Here is a 24,553-nt window from a genome sequence, read left to right as displayed (position 1 = left end):
TGGGTGACAGAGTGAGACTCTGTTTCAAATAAATAAATAAATAAGTAAAATAAAACTTTGTAATAATCCTGAAATCTTGGGTTTGGTAAGCTAGTTGTATTTTTTCCTATTATCCTTTAAAAGAAACACATAATTATTAAAATAAAAACATTTGCCCATGTAACACCTAAAATTATCTCAGGTATCACCAGCTAGTTTATGCCGCCCACCTTGGGAAACAATGAGGGTGATAGAAACTTCTTTATATAAATCCAGAAAACTTAAATTGGACTAAATGTGATGACTATGAAAAGAGCTTGTTCATGGCTTCTAAGAATACTCTTATTTAGACCCATGTTTAGAAATTGATACAGATATTTGTTATTGAGTTTTTCTAGAAAACTTAATTGAAAAAACCTGGATTAAAAAAGTTCCCATTCTTGATTTCTTTCTTCTTAAGATAATAAATTGCTTAGAAATTTGACACTACATCCACCAAACAATCCTTACAGTTACTGTGATCATTATCAGGCCCTGCCAGCACTGGCAATGGTATGGAATTCTAGCTCATCTCTGGGCCTTCTTTGGGCTCAACCTCATGATTCTCAGTATCATTTCTTAGAGGCCACCAAGAAAGGAAATAGGATTCCTTGATTGAGTGGAACAATCTCTAGGGACATGTGGGTCATGTCTTATTTCTTCTATACCACTAATGTCTTAGAGGGCAGGATTCATAAATTACATCTGTTCTGTAATAGCTCAGTGCTTTGTACACAGTTAACAATAAATATTTATTGAATGAAAGACTGAATAGATGAATGAATGTCAGTGAAGTAAGGGCATTAGTAGATATGCTTTGAGGATATATCTGGACATTTTCATATGTAAACAATGTTTTTAAGGATCTAAAAGCTCGGATGCAGGAGGCCATGACTCAGGAAGTGTCAGATGTTTTCAGTGATACCACAACTCCCATCAAGCTGTTGGCAGTGGCAGCCACGGCCCCTCCTGACGCACCTAATAGGGAAGAGGTGGGTATCTGAGGTCTTCCATTTTTCTGTTGGCCTGCGCTATAAGTATATGTAAAGTTGAAATGTGATTACAGTGTACATCAGGATCAGTGGTTGGGAAACTGTAGATGAGGGGTGGAAGAGCCGAACAGGGAAAGCCCTACCATCTCTACTTTTAGTCTCCACATGTATCAGTTGGGAATATCTTTAGTTGCAAGCAAGAGAAGACCTGACCATCAGAGATTAAAACAACCGGGTTTGTTTTCATCACAAACCAAGAAACATGGAAGTTGGTAGCTTTGGCATTGGTTCAGCAACTAAATATCATGAAAGCTGGCATTTCTGTGATTTTCTAGGTCATTTTCTCAGGGTGTGGGATGGCATCATGTTAAAGGCAGGAAGAAATGAAGAATGGGGGTACTCCAGTCACAACTGTGCCTTTTGAGTCAGGATGATCTTTTTAAATCAATTGATGTCATTCTTATACTCAAACCCTTCCAATGACTTCCCACTATCCCAGAGTAAAACCAGAGTGCTAACAATGAAGAGAATTGCCAGTGATGTGCTGGTAAGCCAACTCTCCAGGAAAACAAAAAACCTTGATTTGTAATGTTTGCTGATTTCCCTTATGTAAATATTCCCACGGTAGCTGTTTCAACATGAAGTCACTGAAACCTGAGTTGGGAAGAAATGGACATGTTTGGCTCCTGTGAGCTGCCATGAGTCTGTACAAGTGGCTTCAGCACACCACTGGATCTGGTCCCCATCCACTTCTTTGCCCTCGTGTGGTACCACTCTTCCCCCTCAGGCTACATCTGTATATACCTCCTTGAATCGTATTCCTAGTGTGTGTTTATATGTTCTAACCTTGGGGCCTTTGCACTTGTTTGTTCCAGTCTTCTCCAGATAACTATATCTATTAGTTACTGTCTTTCTTCAGCTTTCTACTGAAATATCACTTTTGGGTGACCACTAAGATAACAACCCCACCCCAACTACTATCTCCATGGATTTCTTCATCTCCATATCCTACTTTTTTCCTTAGCATTTATCAACATTTAATGTATTTACCCAGTTTTCATTTTTGGTTTGTCTTCCTACCATTACCATGAAAACTCCATACAGGTAGGGACTTCATTCTGTCATTACCTTATTCCCCCTTCTTGGAACAGTGCCTGCCACATTGTTGGTGCTGAATGAGTGAAAATAGAGGCTTTCCTAGAAATTGTCTAGGAGAGCTTTGCTATACCTCATTGGCTTGAACTCTGTCTCATGACCACCAACTGCAAAGGAGTTCAGGAAAGCGAGTATTTGGTTTTCCAGCCTTTATAGTATTGGCAGTGAAGGAGAAGGGGTTTGGGTCAGGTACCCAAGACAGTGTAGAACTGGTAGGTGGAGGTTTTTGTTATTATGTGACGATTACCCCAGTTTTCTTTCTATAACCTGACTTACTAGGCATTTCAGCTGATTGCTCCCTTAGGCTGAGATGATTTGCTATTTTTTTCATTCTAGACTTCTCTTTCATGTTAGTAGATACATCTAGGTGGGCCTCTACACCTATAGGCTTCCTAGTTACCTCAGCATATGTTGTCCTTCTGTTCTGTCTTGGAAATTTGTGAGTTGTCATTGACTTTTCCCTTCCCCGCACCCGTTCATACAAATAAACAACTAAGGTATGCTCATTTAATCTCACATCCGTTTTCTGTTCATGTTGCCATAGCTCTAATTCTGTTCCTAGTCCCCCGCTGCCTATATGATTGTATAGCTCTAACTGGTCTTCTTTGACTCTTTCACTAGGCCATCAGTCAAATAAAAATACAACCTAACTCTGACATTCTCCTGCTTAAACCCTTCAGTGGTGCCTGCCCTTTCACAGAGGATAAGGCCAGAGCTCTGTGATCTAGCTCTGACACTTCCGATACCTGTTTCCTACAAACTGCTCCCTCTCATTTCTGGCCCTAGCTATACCTAGTTGCTTGTGGTTTCCTGCATAGTCTGTCTTTTCCATGTCTTTGTTTTTTCTGTGTAATTATCTTCCCCTTCTTTTTTGGTGAATTACTTTTTATCCTTCATCCTATAATCCTTTGCTTCCTAGAGAGGTTAAGTACTTTTTCTTTGCTCCTGTAATATCAGTGCTTAGCTTTATTATTGTACATAGCACACTGTATTGTAAATCTGTTTTCGAGTGCTTTTTTCTCACTGGGCTGTGAGTTCCTTGAGATGAGGATATTGTGTCTTACTCATTTTTGTATCCTCAGCACCTGTCTCAGGGTCTGGCACATAGTAGGTGCTCAGTAAGTTTTGGTTGAGTGACGAGAAAAGCAAGTTAAGCAGTTAGTTAAATCAGAAGGAGCAGCAGTCATGGTCTGGCATTGAGATGGTCAACCAAGGATATTAGGTAGGTAAAAGCCCAGGAGATCCAGAGTGTGGGAGACCAGCTAGGGTGAAAGAACTGAGGCCACAAGAAGGAGGCTAGGAGATGAGGGATTTTAGGCAGAGATTCTGAGCATTAAATGGCAGGAACCCATGTAGCTGAATCCAAACAAGAGGCTGGCGTGGGGAAGAGACTTGAGAGGATAGACACAGAACACTGGCAATGATATTGGAACTTGCTATTGAACCAAGAGAACTTTAGAGATTGTCTAGAGCCAGAAGTGGTCTCCAAGTTAGGCAGAAGGAGACAAAAGAGAGGATGCATTCCACCTGGCAGCTGCAGACATGTTCGTGTAATGTATAAACCTGACCCAGTGCTGTTCAGAAGCATCAGTTCTAATAGTGCGGTAAGTAATTAACTGAATGTGAAGACTAAATAACCCCCATTCTCAAAAGCTTATCTTCTAGTTTGAAGAAGATAAGCTTTTGCAAGAATCTATTCTAACAAATGACCAAAGATCTCTTGCTATTTTAGGTAAGTTAAATAGTCCCCTCCACGGTATGCAACCTTGCACAGTGAAAGGAAACGTTAACTTTTTTAAAATTTGAGAACTGAATGAACAATTAAGTAGATGGTTTTGCATTTGGGGTTAATAAAATCAGTCATCCTTGCCCTGAGGCCTAAGCGTGAGCACGAGCTATCGTTTTTCCCTTGGAGGTCAAGGGCAGAGTTTTTACAACATTAATGGTAATGGGATATATGAAGGATGCTGCTCTGGGGAGGTTGGAGCTTAGTTTAGGAAGGTGTGGATGTTCTTGGCTTTTAACGTACCCAGCCACCTACAATAGAGTCTGGAGTGGGTTTGACTATCTTCTTCAAACTAGAAGATAAGCTTTTGAGAAGGGGGCTGTTTAGTCTTCACATTCAGCAAATTACTGCAGAGTATATAATGCTCTTGCTTGTACCTGGTAAGCACTGGTTGAACTGGAAATGAAGGGTATGTGCATGTGTGTGTGTGAGTGTGTTTGTGTGCATTTGCAGATGATGGTGATGGCTAAACGTCTGAGGAGATCCATCAAGGCCAGGATTTGGAGTTTGACTGTTGTTTTATTAACTAGGGTTTGATGTATCTCTAAAGTCTTTGAGCAGTTGCTGCCCCTACTGAAAGGAAGAGACTTTTTCTTAGGCTACCTGACCCATTTGATTGAAATGAATGTTCTTAATGTCTGTTTTTTCTTCAAGGTATTTGATGAGAGGGCAGCTAACTTTGAAAACCATTCAGGAAAGCTTGGTGCTACGGCTGAGAAGGCGGCTGCGGTTGGTACTGCTAATAAATCAACAGTGGAAGGCATTCAGGCCTCAGTGAAGACGGCCCGAGAACTCACACCCCAGGTTGGGTTTTGCTCACTCCTCATACAGTGTTCAGTAAAGAAAGTTAATTACAGAACAGTTTCTATACATTTTTGAATACTTAATGTAAGACAGCATAAGAAAACATACACAGGCCAGGCCAGTAGCTCACACTTATAATTCCGGCACTTTGGGACGGTGAGGCAGGAGGACTGCTTGAGCTTTGGAGTTTGAGACCAGCCTGGGCAATATAGCGAGACCCCGACTCTACCCAAAAAAAAAATTACCTGGGTGTGGTGGTGCATGCCTGTGAACCCAGCTACTTGTGAGGCTGAGGTGGGAGGATTATTTGAGCTCCCAAGGTTGAGGCTGCCAAACTGCCCCACTGCACTCCAGCCTGGGGTGACAGAGCAAGACCCTGTCACTATCTTTATACATTTTCATAACATTTGAATTTCTTTTTACAAAGACTATTTATTCGTTTTGAAAGTAGAAAAAATTAGTAAAGCAATCCCCTTGCCACATACATACATAACTAGGAAAATATTTGGATAATCTTTTTTTTTTTTTTGAGACAGAGTTTCGCTCTTGTTGCCCAGGCTGGGGTGCAATGGCGCAATCTCAGCTCACTGCAACCTCCACTTCCTGGGTTCAAGTGATTCTCCTGACTCAGCCTCCCGAGTAGCTGGGATTACAGGTGTGCGCCACCATGCCTGGCTAATTTTTGCATTTTTAGTAGAGACGGGGTTTCTCCATGTTGGCCAGGCTGGTCTCAAACTCCTGCCCTCGTGATCTGCCCACCTCGGCCTCCCAAGTGCTGAGATTACAGGCATGAGCTACCTCGGCTGGCTTGGATAATCTTAAGAGGCTACTTTGTTTTAATTTAGGGTTTATATATTTTCTCCACATCTTTGTGAGAGTTTTTTTTCTTAATTAATTAATTTATTTTTTTCATATTGAGCTGTTTCTACAACTTACTTTCTTTTTTCTACTTATTGTGTAACAAGGCATGGCTAGTAAGTTTGGGAGCAAAAGAAGATCGGGAAAAAACCAAATTGGACAGTTATGAAAAGTCTACTATGTGATAGGTTTTCTTAAAAATATTAGCTCAACATTAGTGCAATGTTTATACAATTTTTCTTCTATTCAAATTATAGAAAATTCATTATTTTTTCATTTATTTATTCAGACATTTATCGAGTGCCTGTGATATATTCAGAACTATGCTAGACTTTACAAATTTGTGATACTGTGAACTTGTGAGGAGATATGGGGGAAATGAGCATGTCTCTTAATCATTAAACTTTTGCCCATGTGGTGTGTTAATAAATTAGATCCTCTTGTTCAGCTTTTTAACTTGTCCAACTTTTAAACAATTTTTTATAAGCTACAAGCATGTCTAACACTCTTTAAAAGCTCCCATAAAACATGGAACATAAAACACAATTTCAATATGAAACTGAGATTCCTAAAAAAGAGAAACAGGAATCTAGACTTATAATCTAGGCTTTTTTCAACTATAGAAAAAATGAGGACTCTGGAGACAGATCTGGACTTGAGTCCTCTGTGATCTTTTCTTTTGTTTTTTGAGATGGAGTCTTGCTTTGTTGCTCAGGCTGGAGTGTAGTTGCATGATCTCGGGTCACTGCAACCTCCGCCTCCTGGGTTCAAGCGATTCTCTTGCCTCAGCCTCCCCGGTAGCTAGGGTTACAGGCATATGCCACCACACTCGGCTAATTTTTTGTATTTTTAGTAGAGACTGGGTTTCACCATGTTGGCCAGGCTGGTCTCAAACTCCTGACCTCAAGTGATCCACCTGCCTCGGCCTCCCAAAGTGCTGGGATTACAGGTATGAGCCACTGCGCCCAGCCGAGTCCTCTGTGTTCTTGATGTTTCGTCTCTCATCTGTAACATGGAGCTAACTCCTTCCTAATGGACTCTATTTGGATTAAGAATATGCATGTACAGCCTGTATCTTACCTGATACGTAGCAAATGTTAATCCTTTTTTTCCCCAAATGCTGTAACTGACTGGCCAGGACCTCTTGAGCAAGTCACTTAAATTTTCTGAGACTTGGTTTTTGCATCTCTAAAATAGAGATATTAACTGTCCTGTCTCTCTCATGGGGTTATTGTGAGGATTTTTTCTTTATATTATTTATAAATCAGTTTTGAGTACTTTTTGGTATCTTTCTTAATGGTGATTTTTAAGATGGGTTGATACCAAGTGTTTAAACATATGCCAGTTTTGTGTATGTTCTTCTGAAGTATCAAGTGGACACTCATTTACTTTGTCACTTTATTACCTTCTTAAAATAAGTCTGTGATGGTAAAACCTTCCTGTGAAGGGCCCATTCTGGGGAGCTATTGAGACCAAACCTCCTATGTTCAGCCTAAAAAGAGACTTGCCACTTTCTGGCTTTATAGTGCCATCTGTAGGTAAAAAGGAGAAAGCTTGGCTGAAGGTTTGTATTTGGAGAGCGAGGGTGCTCTGGTGTTTAAAGGTGTTTTGTCATTGTCAGGTGGTCTCGGCTGCTCGTATCTTACTTAGGAACCCTGGAAATCAAGCTGCTTATGAACATTTTGAGACCATGAAGAACCAGTGGATTGATAATGTTGAAAAAATGACAGGTACAGTTTTCTATAAAGTTCTTGTTGTCTAATCCATGAAGAATGAGTTCTGAGAAATTGGAGCGGGACTGGTTCTGTTACTCAGCTGCAATTGGATAAAGGGCCAGTCATGTGCTCAGCAGTGTACTTGGCCCTGTGAAGGCTGCTGAGCAGTGGCGGCTTCTCATTCAAGCCTTGCAACTTTGTCAGAAGAGAGACTCTTTGAGTCTCTTTTATTTTAATGCTGCCCTCCTGGCGTGATGTTTATTGTCACTCCTCCTATCTTCTCTTTGAATAGTGTCTTTGCCCAGTCTGAGCCCGAGTTTGGTTTCAGAGGCTGGGAGGCGGTGTTTGTGGATACAGTAAGTGTCCCTGTCATTTACAGTGGGTTCACATTTCAAGGAACCACAATAGCTACCATTTAATACAACTTGTCTCAGAGTTTCCTCCAACTTATCAACTACGTAGTTTTTTTTAAAAAGGAGAAACCAACCACCAGCAAACCTGTGTCTGTGCAATTGAAGTGGCACCTCTGAATCGTCTTCATTCTCTGTAAAGGGAGAGATAGGAAAGAAGGAATGAGGAATGTAGGCTTTTCGCTGTCCCTGCAGAACCTGTTGTGACTGGGGTCCATGGCAGCCCGAGATGAAAGTGGAACTCCTGAGGTGTCTGAAGAGAGGTAATAGGAATAAGAAACAGGCTGTTAGGGTTATTGGAAGCCTCCGCATGGCTCATCTTGAGCACTACAAGCTGCCAACAAGCAACAGATGGCTGGGGAGTGAGACGGTCAGGGAGAAAATATTATTCACAGATAACGTGGTGGTGATGCAGTGATGGTTTCAGACGTATTCCTTGTTTCCTCCCGATGTTGCATTTCTGGTTGTCTGGGGTGGATACAAGAAGGCTGGCAACCACGGTTGGTATAAATGCTGCAAATCCAGATGGGCTTTTGGACTATGTCCTTGCTTTTTTTTTTTTTTTTTTTATATACTGTGGTGTTTACCTGGAAGCTTTTGATTATGTAGGAAGAACTCTGAGCTGAAGAAGAGAATTCTGGATGTTATACTTTCTCATGAGAAACTTGAGTGGATAACAGTGTTTTGGAGTTTCTGTTCTTCTAAATTGAAACTAAATTCCATTTCTGTTTTCCTAACAGGGCTGGTGGACGAAGCCATTGATACCAAATCTCTGTTGGATGCTTCGGAAGAAGCAATTAAAAAAGACCTGGACAAGTGCAAGGTAGCTATGGCCAACATTCAGCCTCAGATGCTGGTTGCTGGGGCAACCAGCATTGCTCGTCGGGCCAACCGGATCCTGCTGGTGGCTAAGAGGGAGGTGGAGAATTCCGAGGATCCCAAGTTCCGTGAGGCTGTGAAAGCCGCCTCTGATGAGTTGAGCAAAACCATCTCCCCGATGGTGATGGATGCAAAAGCTGTGGCTGGAAACATTTCTGACCCTGGTAAGCAATGCATGGCACTATGGCTCACCTCCGCTGAGAGGTTAACTCAGGAAAGATAGTGAGGGAATATGTACCCCACAACCACCACATACAAAGTCTGGGGGCAAAAGCTATAGACATTTAGTTCGAGAATGCTAGATTAATCTTTTTCCATCCAAATCTCTGCAGTATCAGCAGGATTGTTGTATGTTAATTTTTCTGGACCAACTTCTCTGTGCTTTCTGTTTTTTTTTTTGAGACTGAATTCTGCTTTCTCAGGACGGAGGGCAGTGGTGTGATATCAGCTCACTGCAACCTCTGCCTCCTGGGTTCCAGCGATTCTCCTACTTCAGCCTCCCGAGTAGCTGAGATTACAGGTGTGCGCCACCATGCCCAGCTAATTTTTGTGTTTTTAGTAGAGACAAGGTTTTGCCATATTGGCCAGGCTGGTCTTGAACTCCTGACCTCATGTGATCCACTCGCCTTGGCCTGTTAAAGTGCTGGGATTACAGGTGTGAGCCACTGCGCCCAGCCTCTGGGCTTTTTTTTTAGACGGAGTTTCACTCTTGTTGCCCAGGCTGGAGTAAAATGGCGCAGTCTCACCTCACTGTAATCTCCGCCCCCCCACCCGGATTCAAGTGATTCTCCTGCTGCAGCCTCCCGAGTAGCTGGGATTACAGGCTCCCACCATCACACCCAGCTAATTTTTTGTAGTTTTAGTAGAGACAGAGTTTCACCATGTTGGCCAGGCTGGTCTCAAACTCCAGACCTCAGGTGATCCACTGGCCTCGGCCTCCCAAACTGCTGGGATTACAGGCACCCAGCCTGTGCTTTCTTAATATGGTCTGGCTAAATAGCTCCTCGCCTTGTTCAGTCATTATTTTGGAAAATTTTCAAAAAATGCACGATAACCAATTTACCGTCCATTTAGTTTATGTAACTGGCATTAACTTCTCTTGGGCTTTTCTTAAAATGCATTTTTTCTCTGTAAAGCATTCTCAATTTCTATCAAATCTGGAGGGCTTAAGGTGATCTGTGGGTCTCCTAGGCCCTACACCTAAAAAAAAATCTGGGTTTTCTTTAGGTGAATTTGGATCATATTTTTGGTACTACCATGGCAGATCATAATGGGAGCCGCTCCTTTGGTTGAAATCATCTGAATTTCTTCCTGTTTTGAACATCTGATGTTTTCAGTCTTGTCTATGAGTAGAATGTAGTCAATGCAAGAGAGTAGGAAGGAGGGGCTCCCCTATCCATCTCTGGTTCAGGCAGAATCTTTCTAATATCCTCTACCCATTATCACTAAGGACATGCTTGGTTTCCAAAACTGGAGTTTCTAATAGTTTGAGTAGATTCTTGAATTCCAAGCAACTGGACAGAGTAGCGCAGCTTAGCATAAGGGTTAACATACTGAATGCCAAGTAGAGCAAAAGAGTAGAGAGAAAGGTGAGAAGTACTTCAGGGAATGTATGTCCAATCTGAAACTGACATCTCCCATGTTCTGAGTTGGGCAGGCTTATCTCTTGACTGCCTCATCATAAGAGAGGCAATGGATGCCACCTGAGCCCAAAGTGTTCACACCCAGGGATCTCCTGCGTACTTGTTAGTTGTACAGCCAAGAAGGCACCCTGAACACTAAAAGAACAGCTGGTTTGTGATGCTTCCAACACTCTGCAGGCCTCAGGACATCTGCCTTGTCCTGCCTCCCTCCCTCTTCAATCACTGCCCGTGATGTTTACTGACAGCTTCACATCCAGCTTTTGTTCATGGAACCAGTTCTGCTGCTGCACAGACAGTGCTTTGGGGCACTGATCCACCCAGCTGAAAGTGAGGGTGTCTTGTGTTTAGGACTGCAAAAGAGCTTCCTGGACTCGGGATATCGGATCCTGGGAGCTGTGGCCAAGGTCAGAGAAGCCTTCCAACCTCAGGAGCCTGACTTCCCGCCTCCTCCACCAGACCTTGAACAACTCCGAGTAAGTAAATTCAGAGATGCGGAGAACTGAGCAGGAAGGTGTTGAGACTGCAGCAAGAGAGAGGTAGATTGTGTTTTGGAGCCTCCATCACTAGGTGGCTTCGTTTAGCTTTCATTTGAAGCTTAGTGGGAGGCAGATCTTGATTTTCATTTCTAAATCCAGTGGAGTTATAACCTAGTGCTTAAATGCATGGGTTGTGTGTGTGTGTGTAGTACTGGTGTGTGTGGTAGTGGCTTGCTGTGATGGGGAGTGGCTGGAGCAGAGGAGCTGGCTTTGGTAAGTGTGGATGTGATGAGTGATGAGGTAGTGCATTGTGGTAAAATAATCTGCACAGCTTGTAGTAAGGAGATTTGGTGTGTTCTTAGTTGACAATGGTAGAACCAAGGTGGTTGAAATCTTGTGGTGGTTCTTTCCTTTGACTTCTTTTTCTTAAGTAACAAGATATATGCTTTTAAAATTTTTTTCCTCAACTATAATTTAAGATCTTTAGATACCTTCCCCACTACCCCCCGCAAGTACTGTGAATATATTTTTACATGGTGTAGGAAGAAGCTAGCTAGGCAATATGTTGCAGATACAAATTCCAGAAACAGAAATAGTGATTATTTTTAGACACTTATTCCAACTAACAGTATTAGAAATACCTTGACTTTGTAAATAACCTATCAAGGCAATAATCTGATTTACTTTCCCATATTTAATGTCATTAAAAGATGTTAAGTTTCTAAGTTGGTTGAGTACAAAATTGGGTCACTGCACACACAGCTAAGGAACAGTGTTTCCCAGCCTTCAACGCTTCTTAGATTCTTTCCAGCTGGGCTCTTGGTGGGTGTTTAGAGCTGGGAGAGAGGGCTATTCCTGGGGAATGGCTTCTTATGTGAGCAATAGAGTCATGCCATTTAGAATCTGGATCTTAGAGGTCATTTGGTCTAGTTACCCCTCACTGACAGATGAGGAACCTCAGGCCAAGGGGAGAAGTTACTTGCCTATGTAGCTGCTTTTTGGTAGAACCAGGACCAGAACTTACATCTTTTGTAGGGATTTTTTGAGAATCCTTCATCTGGTAGCACTGTGTATATCTCCCTGAGTTGCAACCAAAACAGCAGCTGCAAGCCTTTTTTTTTTTCTCTTTTTTCCTTTTTTGAGATAGAGTCTTGCTCTGTCGCCCAGGCTGGAGCACAGTGGCATGATCTTAGCCCATGGCAACCTCTGCCTCCCGGGTCCAAGTGATTGTCCTGCCTCCGCTTCTCGAGTAGCTGGGATTACAGGCACATGCCACCATGCCTGGCTTATTTTTGTGTTTTTAGTAGAGATGGGGTGTTGCCATGTTGGCCAGGCTGGTCTCAAACTCCTGACCTCTGGTAATCCACCTGCCTCGGCCTCCCAAAGTGCTGGGATTACAGGTGTGAGCCACTGCGCCCGGCCACTGCTAGCTTTTTGTAGAGAAACCTGCTTCTGTTGAGATTGAAGCAGGTGGTCCTTGTGGCTCAGTGTGGGTGGTCTTACATGGAGTGAATGTGGGTGGATTTTCTAGGGACACTTTTTAGAAGAAACGAAAGAATTCCGGGGGCGGGGGGTAATTTTAGGACTTTACTTACAACTTGTTTTCTCTTTTTTAGCTAACAGATGAGCTTGCTCCTCCCAAACCACCTCTGCCTGAAGGTGAGGTCCCTCCACCTAGGCCCCCACCACCAGAGGAAAAGGATGAAGAGTTCCCTGAGCAGAAGGCCGGGGAGGTGATTAACCAGCCAATGATGATGGCTGCCAGACAGCTCCATGATGAAGCTCGCAAATGGTCCAGCAAGGTAAGTAGTGAAGCTTTTCTTGTTGAGAAAGGATGTCTTCTCAGAAAGGATGAAGGACCATGCACACAGCCCAGAAAGAAGAGTCTATTTGGAGTCACCCTTTCTCTCTCCTTTGGTTCCTGTGTTGCCAATAGCATGTTCCTCTTCTTACCTGTGGTTTAGTGAGATGTTTCTGGCACCTGATGATTTCTCCTTCAAGCTGCAAAAGCCAGAGCCAGGGTGCCTGTTATTTGAGAAGAGGGTTCCTGTCCTCTTTGTCCATTAGAGTGCCAGCTGCCTTGACTTTGGCATTTGGGGTCTTTTAGAAATTGCTTATCTTTCTTGTAACTGCAAATGTTTTTAGATGCTACATTGCTAATTATCAGAGCTCCAAATATGAATTCTGTGGACTGTGCTAAAGCTAGATGAAATGTTTGCATTTTGTTTGTTTTTTTTTTTCACAGAAGCAAGTAGATTGGTATCTTAGAAGCCATATGCTTTTGTCCTTTCTCAGAATCATTTTATCTCTCAACTTAAGACAGCTCCAGGCTGTCTCTTACTCAGCAAATCTGAAGGTATAAATATTAATGTGGTTGGTAAAAATATGGATGCTACAGCAGTCTTGCCCTATGAATAACTTTTGCCTATTTTCCCCTAAATGATGAAAAGTGAGCAGTAGCTTTTCTAGATAAGAGGAATACTATTGCTAACCTTGCAGTGAAAGGTAGCTCTTAGTTCTAAACTGTTTCTAATATGACCCTAGATCTTTTTTCTTTAATGTTTTTATGACCCTAGATCTTTATTCCCACCACCTATTTGCCTTTATTCTTTGCACATCCTCAAAGCTTTCGAGCTCTTGTGCCAACTGTACTTCCTCAGGGACCTCCTGCACCTGCAGCTGATCTTGGATTTTTTTTCAGGCTGGGGAATTCACATTGGTTTTTAACACTGTATTTTGCTGAACTGTTAGCTGTGAGCCCAGGTTCTAAGACGGAAGGGAGACTTTGCTGGTGTTCGACCTGACCTGTAGAATTATTTATAATGGTATCTCTCCAACTGCATGTGGCAGAGTCCCACTGTGCATGGGGAGTGGGGGAGGTGACAGTGAAAATTTTAAAGGAAATTTAAATTTCATTACAATGAACCAAGATACACTATGCAGAACAAAAAATATACATGAATTATTTGAAACAAACAAACAAACAAACTTAAAAGCAGACAGCATTGGCCCACATTACTTGCCCCACTCTGCCATTTGTGGCCAGAAGTCCTGAGGTCTGTCTCCTGAAGCGTGGAACATCAGGAGTTTGCTGACTTTGAGTTGTGTGAAGTCAGAAGCTACTTGAACCATGTATGTACTGGGCTGGGGAGGAATATCTGTTTGTGTGTCTGTCAACCTATCTGTCTCTGTACACTGTGGGATTCTGAGCCTTAGCAGCAGTGAGCTGGCTTTTCTTTTGAGCAGCAGAGGTGGATCTTGGCTGAGTTTAGGCAAGAGTTCAGATGGTACCTGAACCCCTTGTTGGCCCTGAATCCTCCAACATCGTCACCCTTTGGAGTCAGGTTTTGTGTGCAGGATAAGACTTTTAGGAGTGATAACAACCTCAGAGAAAATTCCATATAAACTACTTCCTCTTGAGTATAGATGTTTGATGTAAAGAACCTGTGTTCACCATTCTTCGTATAAATGGTTTGGCTTCGTTGTGGCAGTTTTTAATTTTCTTTCCACGTTAGTCTATTTTCAGCATCTGGCTTTTATAATCCCCATCCCTGGTTCTAAATTCATGTTCTCTCCATCATGATTCTCATTCTTAAATGAGCACCAATTTTGGATTCTGCGAGCTCAGCTGCAGTCACTTGGCAAGTTCACATATTATTCTATCTGTGAACTAGATAAGCAGTTTGGTGTGAGTGAGAACCTATTTTGCAAGAAATTTAGGTTGTACCCAAGGAGCAGCTTTCTGAGTTGGTACTAGCAATGGATGCAAAAAGAGATGGTAGAAGCTTTGCCTTGGAAGACCTTGAGGGGATAGAGAGCTGGTCTGATGTGTGGATGTTCCCTGAGATGGGTGGCTGACGAGGTGGCTTCTTGAGGCTTCTTACAGCTGGGTGACGGTGGGATACTTAAGTTCTCTTCACTTACCATTGTGTTTGTTTTTCCTGCCTCTTTCCTAGTTTGGTATTCACTACCTCTGATGTATCATTTTTAATTCTGGGACTTTTAACTCATGAAGGAAATAATCTGTGTCTGGCAGCTGCAGAGATGACCCAAGTTGCCTCCTGTGTCCCAGGAAAATGTACAACAGTGACCATATGATCCAGCAGTGTTCAGTTTGTTCCGTTCAAAGTAACTTGTGTGGTTGCATTTACTTTTTCTCTCTGGATTCCTTTTAAAGGTAATTTGCTACTATTGTTTGGTTGTTTGGCTCCTCAGAAATATTCTGATGTGAGAATCACTCTTGTGAGGTTTAACTTTAGTATCAAGTATATTAAAGAAATGGATGCCACTTGCTTTCTTGGTGTAAAGATTTCTCCAGAAGCCCTTTGCCATTGGAGTGAGTCCCTTTTCTTCTCTGACCATACGGTGGCTTGGGCTGAGTAGCGCTGGAGGCTGAGAATTCCCCCTTCTATGAAGCTTGGTACACAAGGCTCCTAGAGAACATGTTTCTTTCTCATCCTAGGCAGGCTTTGGTCACTAAACCAGCTGAAGCCCAGTTTCCCAAGTCCTATTGCTCTTACTAACACTATCCCTGTTTCTCATCCTTCCCGCCATCGACAAAGCCGGGCATCCCAGCCGCTGAGGTGGGTATAGGTGTTGTAGCTGAGGCAGATGCGGCCGATGCTGCTGGGTTCCCTGTCCCCCCTGACATGGAAGACGATTACGAACCTGAGCTGCTGTTAATGCCATCCAATCAGCCGGTCAACCAGCCCATTCTGGCCGCGGCTCAGTCCTTGCATCGGGAAGCTACCAAGTGGTCTAGTAAGGTACTGATCAGCACCCCCAGTTGGGGGCTGCTCCATATGCATCCGGCCATGTGCAGCCTTGACACATTGCATCACTCATGATCTGTGCTGGTCCTGTGAGTCTGAGCAGGGCGGGCATCTGTCTGTCTGCACCATGTTGTTAGGACTGGCTTCACAAGTTTGATAGGTCTGCTAATGCCAGATTAATTGGACTGCATTTATGTTTGGGGAATGAAGAGAGATGGGGGGTCACTTTTTGAAAGGATTCCTTTTCTTACTGACTTTGTGGCCATCGTTGGAACTTTAAACTGCTTGGGAAGCCGTGGATGCATCTCTCAATGACTTCCAGGTCAGGAACCATGGTGGACCATTACGAGGACACCTGGCCTGACCATTGAGCTTTGCCTGCTCCCGACTGACCCCTCACTGATGGCTCAGGGAGAGCTGATGAGGGTGAGAGGCAGCTTTATATGGCAGGGTCTCTGGGGGAGGACTGCATGCTGCCCTGCACTTGGCTATGTGGCAGATGCTGGCCTTGATGGGAGTCCACAGAGAATGGGGCCTCACTGACTGCCTGTCCAGGTGTCTCAGTGGGAGGGAGTGGGAGTGGGAAACGGAGTACTCAAGGCCACAAGACAGGCCTCCATAGAACTTTGGCCTTGAGGAATGAACCAAAGCTAGTTTGGAGAGTAGGGCGATTGGGATGATCACTTTTCCCTTTAAAGGTGGCATGCTGCAAGAAGAAAGGCTTTGAAGAGTGATGGGTAGTAACTAACCATGGCACCATGCTATCTTCTAACCAAGGTCATGGGGTCCTGGAATGATCCTAGGTCTGCACTAGAAGAGGTAGACCCAGAGGACCTTGTCTAACATGCCCTTTGCTTCTTGACTTCTTCCCATACCTGCGTTCTCTCCGGCCTCAATTACTGCCTGAGATGTTACACCCTCCCAGCATAAACGATGAACTGCTTCATGGTGCCTGTGGAGGCCTCTTGCAGAGCACCCTGCAGTGGTATGGTTTGTGTATGCCTCACTGCAATGTAGAGAAATGAAGGGCATGAGGGGAAAAATGAGGAGGGCCTGGCCTTTTAGCTAGTTTTGAACATTGCAGTTGCTATGACTTGGGGTTGTTAGCAGCCAAAAGAGGAGCTTTCATGAGATGGGCACAGAATAAATAACTTGTATCTTTCTTTTTTATGACCCATGAGGGTTTTCGTAAACTAAAATGCCAAGTCTACGATAAACTGCCATTCCTTGGAGTGAGGGTTCCATTTACAGCCTGAATCACGACTTTTATTTTCCTGATGCCTTCCCTTGCATCCTCTTCGCTGAAGGTTCCTTTAACTGGAGTCTTCACTTAGCTGAGGGGACTGAAGAATTGATTCTTTACCCTTTTACATGGGAAAAATTAAAGCAACATGTTCGTTCAGGTTGATGGGACAAATAAGGTGGGAGGATTGCTTAAGCCCAGGAGGTCAAGGCTGCAGTAAGCTGTGATTGCACCACTGCACTCCAGCCTGGGTGACAGAGTGAGACCCTGTGTTGAAAAAACAAAACAAAACAAAACAAAAACAAACCAGAGGGCTAGCCAGAGCAGGCTAGATCAGAAAATATCTTTTTTTTTTTCCTCCCCTCACCCAGGTTGAGAATAGTTACTTGGGGTTTGACATTCTTTAGCAAGAGCCCTTGGCTGCTATTTGCAACAAGGGTAAGCATGAGGAGGGTGATTTCAGCATTTGGAAAGGCTCCTCTGTATTTTTCCCCTCAGGCCAGCTCTACTGCTTTCTCCCTGTAGAAATGAAAGCGCCTATTTAACCAGCTCGTTGGCTCTGTCCCTAGTTTATTGATATGATTAACCTGGAGATGCCAAAGTGCTTGTTCAGTGCTGTGCCTGGGGTGCACATCTTGCCCTTTCAGACTAATATCTGGGTCTTCTTTTTTTTTTAGTCAGGAAATGTCTCTCTCCCGCTCCTTCTTTCCCCCTCCTCTCTCCTCTCTTCCCCCTCTCTGTTTCTCACACTGCGTGCTTGGGCACGTGCCCTGTCTCATTCTTTTTTTTCCTCCAGTGCTGTCCGTATCACTCAAGAACGGCCCTTTTCTCCTCTTCTCACCCTTCCGGAGTGATGCTAAGGTGGCAAGCTCCCTCCTCTTCTCTGCGTTTCTCCTTCCTTCCTTAACATGGCCAGAGCGTGGGCAGAGCTCACACTGTATCTTTGCTTCCCTGTAGGGCAATGACATCATTGCAGCAGCCAAGCGCATGGCTCTGCTGATGGCTGAGATGTCTCGGCTGGTAAGAGGGGGCAGTGGTACCAAGCGGGCGCTCATTCAGTGTGCCAAGGACATCGCCAAGGCCTCAGACGAGGTGACTCGGTTGGCCAAGGAGGTTGCCAAGCAGTGCACAGATAAACGGATTAGAACCAACCTCTTACAGGTACTCGGGGAAAGAGGCTGCGTGTGTGTGTGTATGTGTGTGTGTGTGTGTTGGAGTGGGAGGGTATGAGAGGGAGAAAAGCAGGAGAGAAAAACTGGGTAAGGGAGAAAGAGGCATTTCACCGGGGACAGAAATAGCAGAAAGGAAAAAACACAAATGTACTGGGAATGACAGATTCAGGAAAGGTTACTTCCTAATCAAATGAATGCTTCCATTTCTGGAGAAAGGGATTGTACTGACCCTAGGGAAAAAAACAAGTGGAATTCTGCTGCTTATTTATCGAGTGCCTTCTCTGTGCCAGCCACTGGGAATACAGAGGTAGGTAAGTCTTGCCTTCAAGGAGCTTGTGGGAGGATTGCTTAAGCCCAGGAGGTCAAGGCTGCAGTAAGCTGTGATTGCACCACTGCATTCCACCCTGGGTGAGGCAAACAGAGAAACATACCAAATTAAACTTTCTCTTTAGGTATGTGAGCGAATCCCAACCATAAGCACCCAGCTCAAAATCCTGTCCACAGTGAAGGCCACCATGCTGGGCCGGACCAACATCAGTGATGAGGAGTCGGAGCAGGTATGTGGCAGCTGTTTTTGGTTTCTGGCTGGCAGCTTCTGTGCTGTTTTGCAGTAATTCCACTTCGGGGAAATTTTTACTTCTGAATCAAGTATTGAGTATTCAGTACGTGGGATGCACTCAGACTCTCTCAGGAGGGGAAAGTCTGTGTTGGATAGATACATCAGAAATTTGGAATTAGGGCCAGGTGCAGTGGCACATGCAGGTAATCCCAGCATTTTGGGAGGCTGAGGCAGGAGGACTGCTTAAGCCTAGGAGGTCAAGGCTGCAGTAAGCTGTGATTGCACCACTGCACTCCAGCCTGGGTGACAGAGTGAGACCCTGTCTTGAAAAAACAAAACAAAACAAAACAAAACAAAACAAAACACAACAAACCAGGAATTGGGAACCAGGTGTGGTGGTGTGCATCTGTAGTCCCAGCTACTTAGGAGGCTCAGGCAGTAGGATCATTTGAAACCAGGAGTTCAAGACTAGCTTGGGCAAGATAGCAATCAATAGCCCATCTCAAAAATAAATAAATAAATAAATAAAATAAAAGGAATTTGGAATTGCTCTTGGGCAACTATTGTCATTTTACAGATAGGAAACAGGTCTAGAGAGGTTAAGTGTCTAAAATAATACTGTGGATCAGTGGCAATTAGGACTCCACTCAGTTCCTTACCCTTGGAATAAGTTTGGATCTTTTGAGGCCTCCAGTGCCTGTTCCTTTCAACTCACTGTATGTTTCTGGCTGGAGAGAATGTCCGCTTTTCAGCTCTCTGGGTGTTAGTGCCTCAGGGAGGATGAATAGTGCAGGCTTTTCAGGGGCATGAGGTAGTTAGGCCTGTGCTGAAACTGAAATGACAGCTCAAAGGAGGTGCTTCTCATATTCTCTTTAGGTTTCTCTGATAGAGATAGAAATAAGGGTGCTGAGAAGGTTCTCTTAACCACTGCTTCCTGCATATACCTTGGCAATTACCTCCTGAAGTTTGTCCTCCTTCCCAGAATCCTGGCCCAGGTCGTTCAGGAAACCCTCATTTGAGCACCCCTTACTCTCCTTATTTCCCCTCCGGGAGGCCCTGCTCTGAACCAGATTCCCAGAAGGACTGCCTACACAGGGCTCATCACACATGAGGTACAGTTTCGTTGGACTAGCCACACAGGGCTCGTCACACATGGTGTAAGGTGAATCACTGTATTAGGTGTTAAGGGAGTTTAAAAAATTAAAAGACACAATCCCCCCCACGCCCCTTGGGGAACTCAAAAATAGTTTGAAAGAACAACTGTTTCTGATCTCTAGGCCAGGAGATAGGGCCCTGGGGCACTTTAGAAGAAGAAATAAGGTGGCCATTCTTCTTGGTGCCATTATTGTTGCTTCTGCTACCATATTCTAATCCAACAACTCTCACCCTAATCCTCTCTTCTCCCAAACCATGGGAACTGTGTCTTCACACCTAACTTCCATATATTCTATATAGGGTTTGCACACTTGGCTGTTTCTACGTCATGTGATCGCTTCTGTCCAAAGAAAGATGTAAAAAAATGGGGAAAGAAGGATAAGACTGAGATTCAGGCCTAATCACAGACTTAATCAATTAACCACTAAAAATATGTCTTGAGAATCATCTATTATGTTCCATTAAATATTCCAGTTTTAAAAAGGGTAGAAATTGACAGTATGATAGAATGGAAAAAACACAGGACTATTCGGGAGGCTGAGGCAGGAGAATTGCTTGAACCCGAGAGGCGGAAGTTGCCGTGAGCTGAGATTGCACCATTGCACTCCAGCCGGGGCAACAAGAGCGAAACTTCATCTCAAAAAAAACAAAAACAAAAACCAAAACCAAAACCCATACGACGTAAGTCAGAAATCTTGAGTCCTAATCCTCACTTTATGAATGTCTCTGGGCCTGAGTCCCATTGCTGACCAAGTGAAAAGAACAACTGATGAGGAATTCCAGTCCACAATTACACTTACCAGAGCCTGTGAAACTGAGTGTACAAATTTTATGCATGTGTGCATTTTTTCTGGGGGAGAATTCCCCGCCTTCATTAAATCCTCAAATGATGCATGACTCAAAAATAGCTTAGAATTACTGGGCTGATGAATTGCCAAGATCCTTGACTTTCTATGGTAGAATACCAATGTGATTTCAGTCCTCTAAGTTTGTGTGTTTGAAAGATTAACGTATTTAGATTTTCATGGGTTTAAAGTGGTTGGCTGCTTGGTTTGTTCATTTGGTTGTTTTTAAAATTCGTTAATTAAATATTTATGAAATACCTCCTGTGTGCCAGGCACCATCCTAAATACTGGGGGTATAACAGTGAACAACACTGACAAAAATCTACTCTGTATAACTTAAATTTTAGTGTGAAGACAGAAAAAAACCTCAAAACTCCCAAACAACCTAGGTAAAATATGTAGTGTATCAGTTAGTGATGATAGGTTCAATGGAGAAAATGAGGCCAGGTGCGGTGGCTCATGCCTATAGTCTTAGCACTTTGGGAGGGTGAGGTGGGCAGATCACTTGAGCCCAGGAGTTTGAGTCCAACCTGGGCAACATGGCGGAACCCAGATGTGGCAGCATGTACCTATTGTCTCTACAAAAAACAAAAAAATTACCCAGATGTGGCAGCATGTACCTATTGTCCCAGCTGCTCAAAGGCTGAGGCAGGAGGATCCTTGAGCGCAGGAGGCAGAGGCTGCAGTGGCCAAGATCACACCACTGCACTCCAGCCTGGATGACAGAGAAAGACCCCATCTCAAAAAAAGAATGAGCAGGGAAATCCTCACCAACGTGACAAGTGAGCAAAGATCTGAAGATGAGGGGGATCCCTGAGGAAAAAGCAGTCCTGATAGAGGAAACAGTAAGCCCTGAGGGAGAAGCATGTTTGAAGACCAAGAAAGAGGACATGCTGTAGGCTATCTGAAGCCACAGTACACAATTAGCGATGGCCAGTTTTGGGTTCTTTTTGGTGATCTGGGAAAACCCCTAGTGATGCAAGCAAATATGGGGGATGCCAGCTACCAGTGGGGTTAACTGCATCCCACTCCTGGCTGAAACCTATTTTAGAGACAGGCCTATATCAGGGACTCTGGGTAACAGAAGGTACCTCTTTCCTTGCAGGCCACAGAGATGCTGGTTCACAACGCCCAGAACCTCATGCAGTCTGTGAAGGAGACTGTGCGGGAAGCAGAAGCTGCTTCAATCAAAATTCGAACAGATGCTGGATTTACACTGCGCTGGGTTAGAAAGACTCCCTGGTACCAGTAGGCACCTGGCTGAGCCTGGCTGGCACAGAAACCTCTATTAAAAAGAAGGAAAATGATCTGAGTCCCAGGAGCTGCCCTGAGTTGCTGGGAGCTGAAAATCACATCCTGGCCTGACACATCAGAAAGGAATGGGGGCCTCTTCAAATTAGAAAACATTTATACTCTTTTTTCATGGACACTTTGAAATGTGTTTCTGTATAAACCCTGTATTCTCAAACACAGTTATACTTGTACACCCTCTATCCCAATAGGCAGACTGGGTTTCTAGCCCATGGACTTCACATAAGCTCAGAATCCAAGTGAACACTAGCCAGACACCCTGCTCTGCCCTTGTTCCCTAGGGGACACTTCCCTCTGTTTCTCTTTCCTTGGCTCCCATCCACTCTTCCAGACTCCCAAGACCCAGGGCCCAGGCAAGTCAGTTACTAACAGGAAAATTGCTGTGCCTCCAAAAATTGTTTTGAGCTTTCCATGTTGCTGCCAACCATGCCTGCCTTCCCTGGGCTGTGCTACCTGGGTCCTTTTCAGAAGTGAGCTTCGCTGCTACAGGGGAAGGTGGCCTCTGTGGAGCCCCAGCATATGGGGCCTGGATTCATTTCCCGCCCTTCCTCAGTTTAATCCTTGTAGTTTCCCACAATATAAAACCGTATTTCACCGTCAGGAAGAAATCACAGAATCATATGATTTTGCCTTTACCATGCCCCTGAGCAATGTCTGTGCTAGGGAAACTTCCCATCCCATATCCTGCCTCAGCCCGCCAAGGTAGCCATCCCATGAACACACTGTGTCCTGGTGCTCTCTCCCGCTGGAAGGGCAGAGTAGCCAGGGTGTGGCCCTGCCATCTTCTCAGCAGGGCCACTCCCGGCACTCAATGCTCAGTCACTGCCTGCAGAGGTCTGTGCTGAGGCCTTATCATTCATTCTTAGCTCTTAATTGTTCATTTTGAGCTGAAATGCTGCATTTTAATTTTAACCAAAACATGTCTCCTATCCTGGTTTTTGTAGCGTTCCTCCACACCCTTTCTAAACAAGATTTTAAAGACATGTAGGTGTTTGTTCATCTGTAGCTCTAAAAGATCCTTTTTATCCTTTTAAAATTCAGTCCTAAGAATGAGTGCTTGTCCCCTAACAGTGTTTAATGGCAAGGCAGCCTTGTCCGAAGGACACCTGCTGCCTAAAGGAGAGTGGTATTTGCAGACTAGAATTCTAGTGCTGCTGAAGATGAATCAATGGGAAATACTACTCCTGTAATTCCTACCTCCCTGCAACCAACTACAACCAAGCTCTCTGCATCTACTCCCAAGTACGGGGTTCAAGAGAGTAATGGGTTTCATATTTCTTATCACCACAGTAAGTTCCCACTAGGCAAAATGAGAGGGCAATGTTTCCTTTTTGGTACTTATTACTGCTAAGTATTTTCCAGCACGTGAAACCTTATTTTTCCCCAAAGCCAGAACCAGATGAGTAAAGGAGTAAGAACCCTTGCCTGAACATCCTTCCAGCTCACCCATCACTGTGTGTTAGTTCCCAACATCGAATGTGTAAAACTTAAGTTGGTCCTGTACACTCAGGCTTTCACTATTTCCTTTAAAATGAGGATGTTTATTTTCAAGGCCCTCAGCATATTTGTATAGTTGCTTGCCTGATATAAATGCAATATTAATGCCTTTAAAGTATGAATCTATGCCAAAGATCACTTGTTGTTTTACTAAAGATTTACTTAGAGGAAATAAGAAAAATCATGTTTGCTCTCCCGGTTCTTCCAGTGGTTTGAGACACTGGTTTACACTTTATGCCGGATGTGCTTTTCTCCAATATCAGTGCTCAAGACACAGTGCAGCAAATTAAAAAAAAAAAAAAAAAAATCCCTGAATGATTAGAGAATCACCGCTAAAAAACTACATTTATAAGCTAGGATTTGTTATATGCAAATATTTTCTGCCTCTTCTTTTGTTCTGTTTAAAACAATAAAATGCATTTGTATAAATAATGCTTTCAATGATGGGTATGTTATTTTAGCAAGAACTTTTAGGTCAGGTTTCTCCTTTGTTTTGATGAAGAGCCAATGAAACTAATCCTCAAGATCTGGAAACTAAAGATTTTATTTAATCCAATGTTGTACTGGAAGAAGAAATCAACGGTGGTATATTTACTTAACAAGGATGTGTGTGATACAAGACAACTATGGGGATTACACACTTAAAGGAATGGAAGTGGCAAAGGTTAACAGTAGGCAGAAAGCAGCTGGATGAAACAGTTTGTTTTCACCTTAGAAGATTCTAGCTATCTGTGGAGACCATCACTGTTCCCTGAAAAGCTAAAGTTGTTAAGTTTGTAGGAGTACCACAGGTCCTTCCCCCACTGCAAGACAGAGTCTTGCTCTGTTGCCCAGGCTGCAGTGCAGTGGTGCAATCTTGGCTCACTGCAACCTCTGCCTCCTGGGTTCAAGCAATTCTCCTGCTTCAGCCTCCCATGTAGCTGGGATTACAGGCGTGCACCACCATGCCTGGCTAATTTTTGTATTATTAGTAGAGATGGGGTTTCACCATGTTGGCCAGGCTGGTCTTGAACTCCTGACCTCAAGTGATCCACCCACCTTGACCTCCCAAAGTGCTGGGATTACAGGTGTGATCCACCACGCCCGGCCACACAGGTCCGTTTTTCATATTCCAAAGCCTAGTATAGAATAAATAGGGTTTTCAGGGATCCACCAGGAAAAAGCCCTTATATGGGCCATAAGGCAGAGATAGCTTTGGGGGACACAGTCCTCTTCTTCCTTAAAGAAACACTGACTAAAATAGTAGGAGCAGGTTTTTAGAGT

At 43.8% G+C, this 24,553-nt stretch overlaps 3 protein-coding genes across 5 annotated transcripts in view; 2 read left to right on the top strand and 1 right to left on the bottom strand.

The window, feature by feature from the left end:
• VCL (vinculin) overlaps positions 1 to 23,719 on the top strand; it is a 125,862-nt gene extending 102,143 nt beyond the window's left edge. Inside the window, exons 13-22 of one of the 3 annotated variants that reach the window (XM_050803405.1) lie at positions 882 to 1,010; positions 4,606 to 4,755; positions 7,235 to 7,343; positions 8,479 to 8,781; positions 10,609 to 10,733; positions 12,353 to 12,538; positions 15,299 to 15,502; positions 17,709 to 17,912; positions 18,376 to 18,480; positions 21,588 to 23,719. In XM_050803405.1, the coding sequence (XP_050659362.1) occupies positions 882 to 1,010; positions 4,606 to 4,755; positions 7,235 to 7,343; positions 8,479 to 8,781; positions 10,609 to 10,733; positions 12,353 to 12,538; positions 15,299 to 15,502; positions 17,709 to 17,912; positions 18,376 to 18,480; positions 21,588 to 21,734 (1,662 nt within the window). In that variant the 3' untranslated portion in view covers positions 21,735 to 23,719. Of the gene's footprint in view, positions 1 to 881; positions 1,011 to 4,605; positions 4,756 to 7,234; positions 7,344 to 8,478; positions 8,782 to 10,608; positions 10,734 to 12,352; positions 12,539 to 15,298; positions 16,956 to 17,708; positions 17,913 to 18,375; positions 18,481 to 18,738; positions 20,309 to 21,587 lie in introns of those variants that run through there. The other 2 variants (XM_050803406.1, XR_007728684.1) reach the window with 2 other exon arrangements.
• CAMK2G (calcium/calmodulin dependent protein kinase II gamma) overlaps positions 1 to 24,553 on the bottom strand; it is a 1,229,125-nt gene that overhangs the window by 288,616 nt on the left and 915,956 nt on the right. The gene's annotated exons all lie outside the window — the stretch shown is intronic.
• The window catches only part of ADK (adenosine kinase), a 711,694-nt gene that overhangs the window by 97,489 nt on the left and 589,652 nt on the right, over positions 1 to 24,553 (top strand). The window lies entirely within an intron of this gene.

This window comes from Macaca thibetana, chromosome 9, assembly GCF_024542745.1.
Source record: "Macaca thibetana thibetana isolate TM-01 chromosome 9, ASM2454274v1, whole genome shotgun sequence".
In the NCBI taxonomy this organism is placed as follows: Eukaryota; Metazoa; Chordata; class Mammalia; order Primates; family Cercopithecidae; genus Macaca; species Macaca thibetana.
This window is presented reverse-complemented; position numbering and strand designations above follow the sequence as displayed.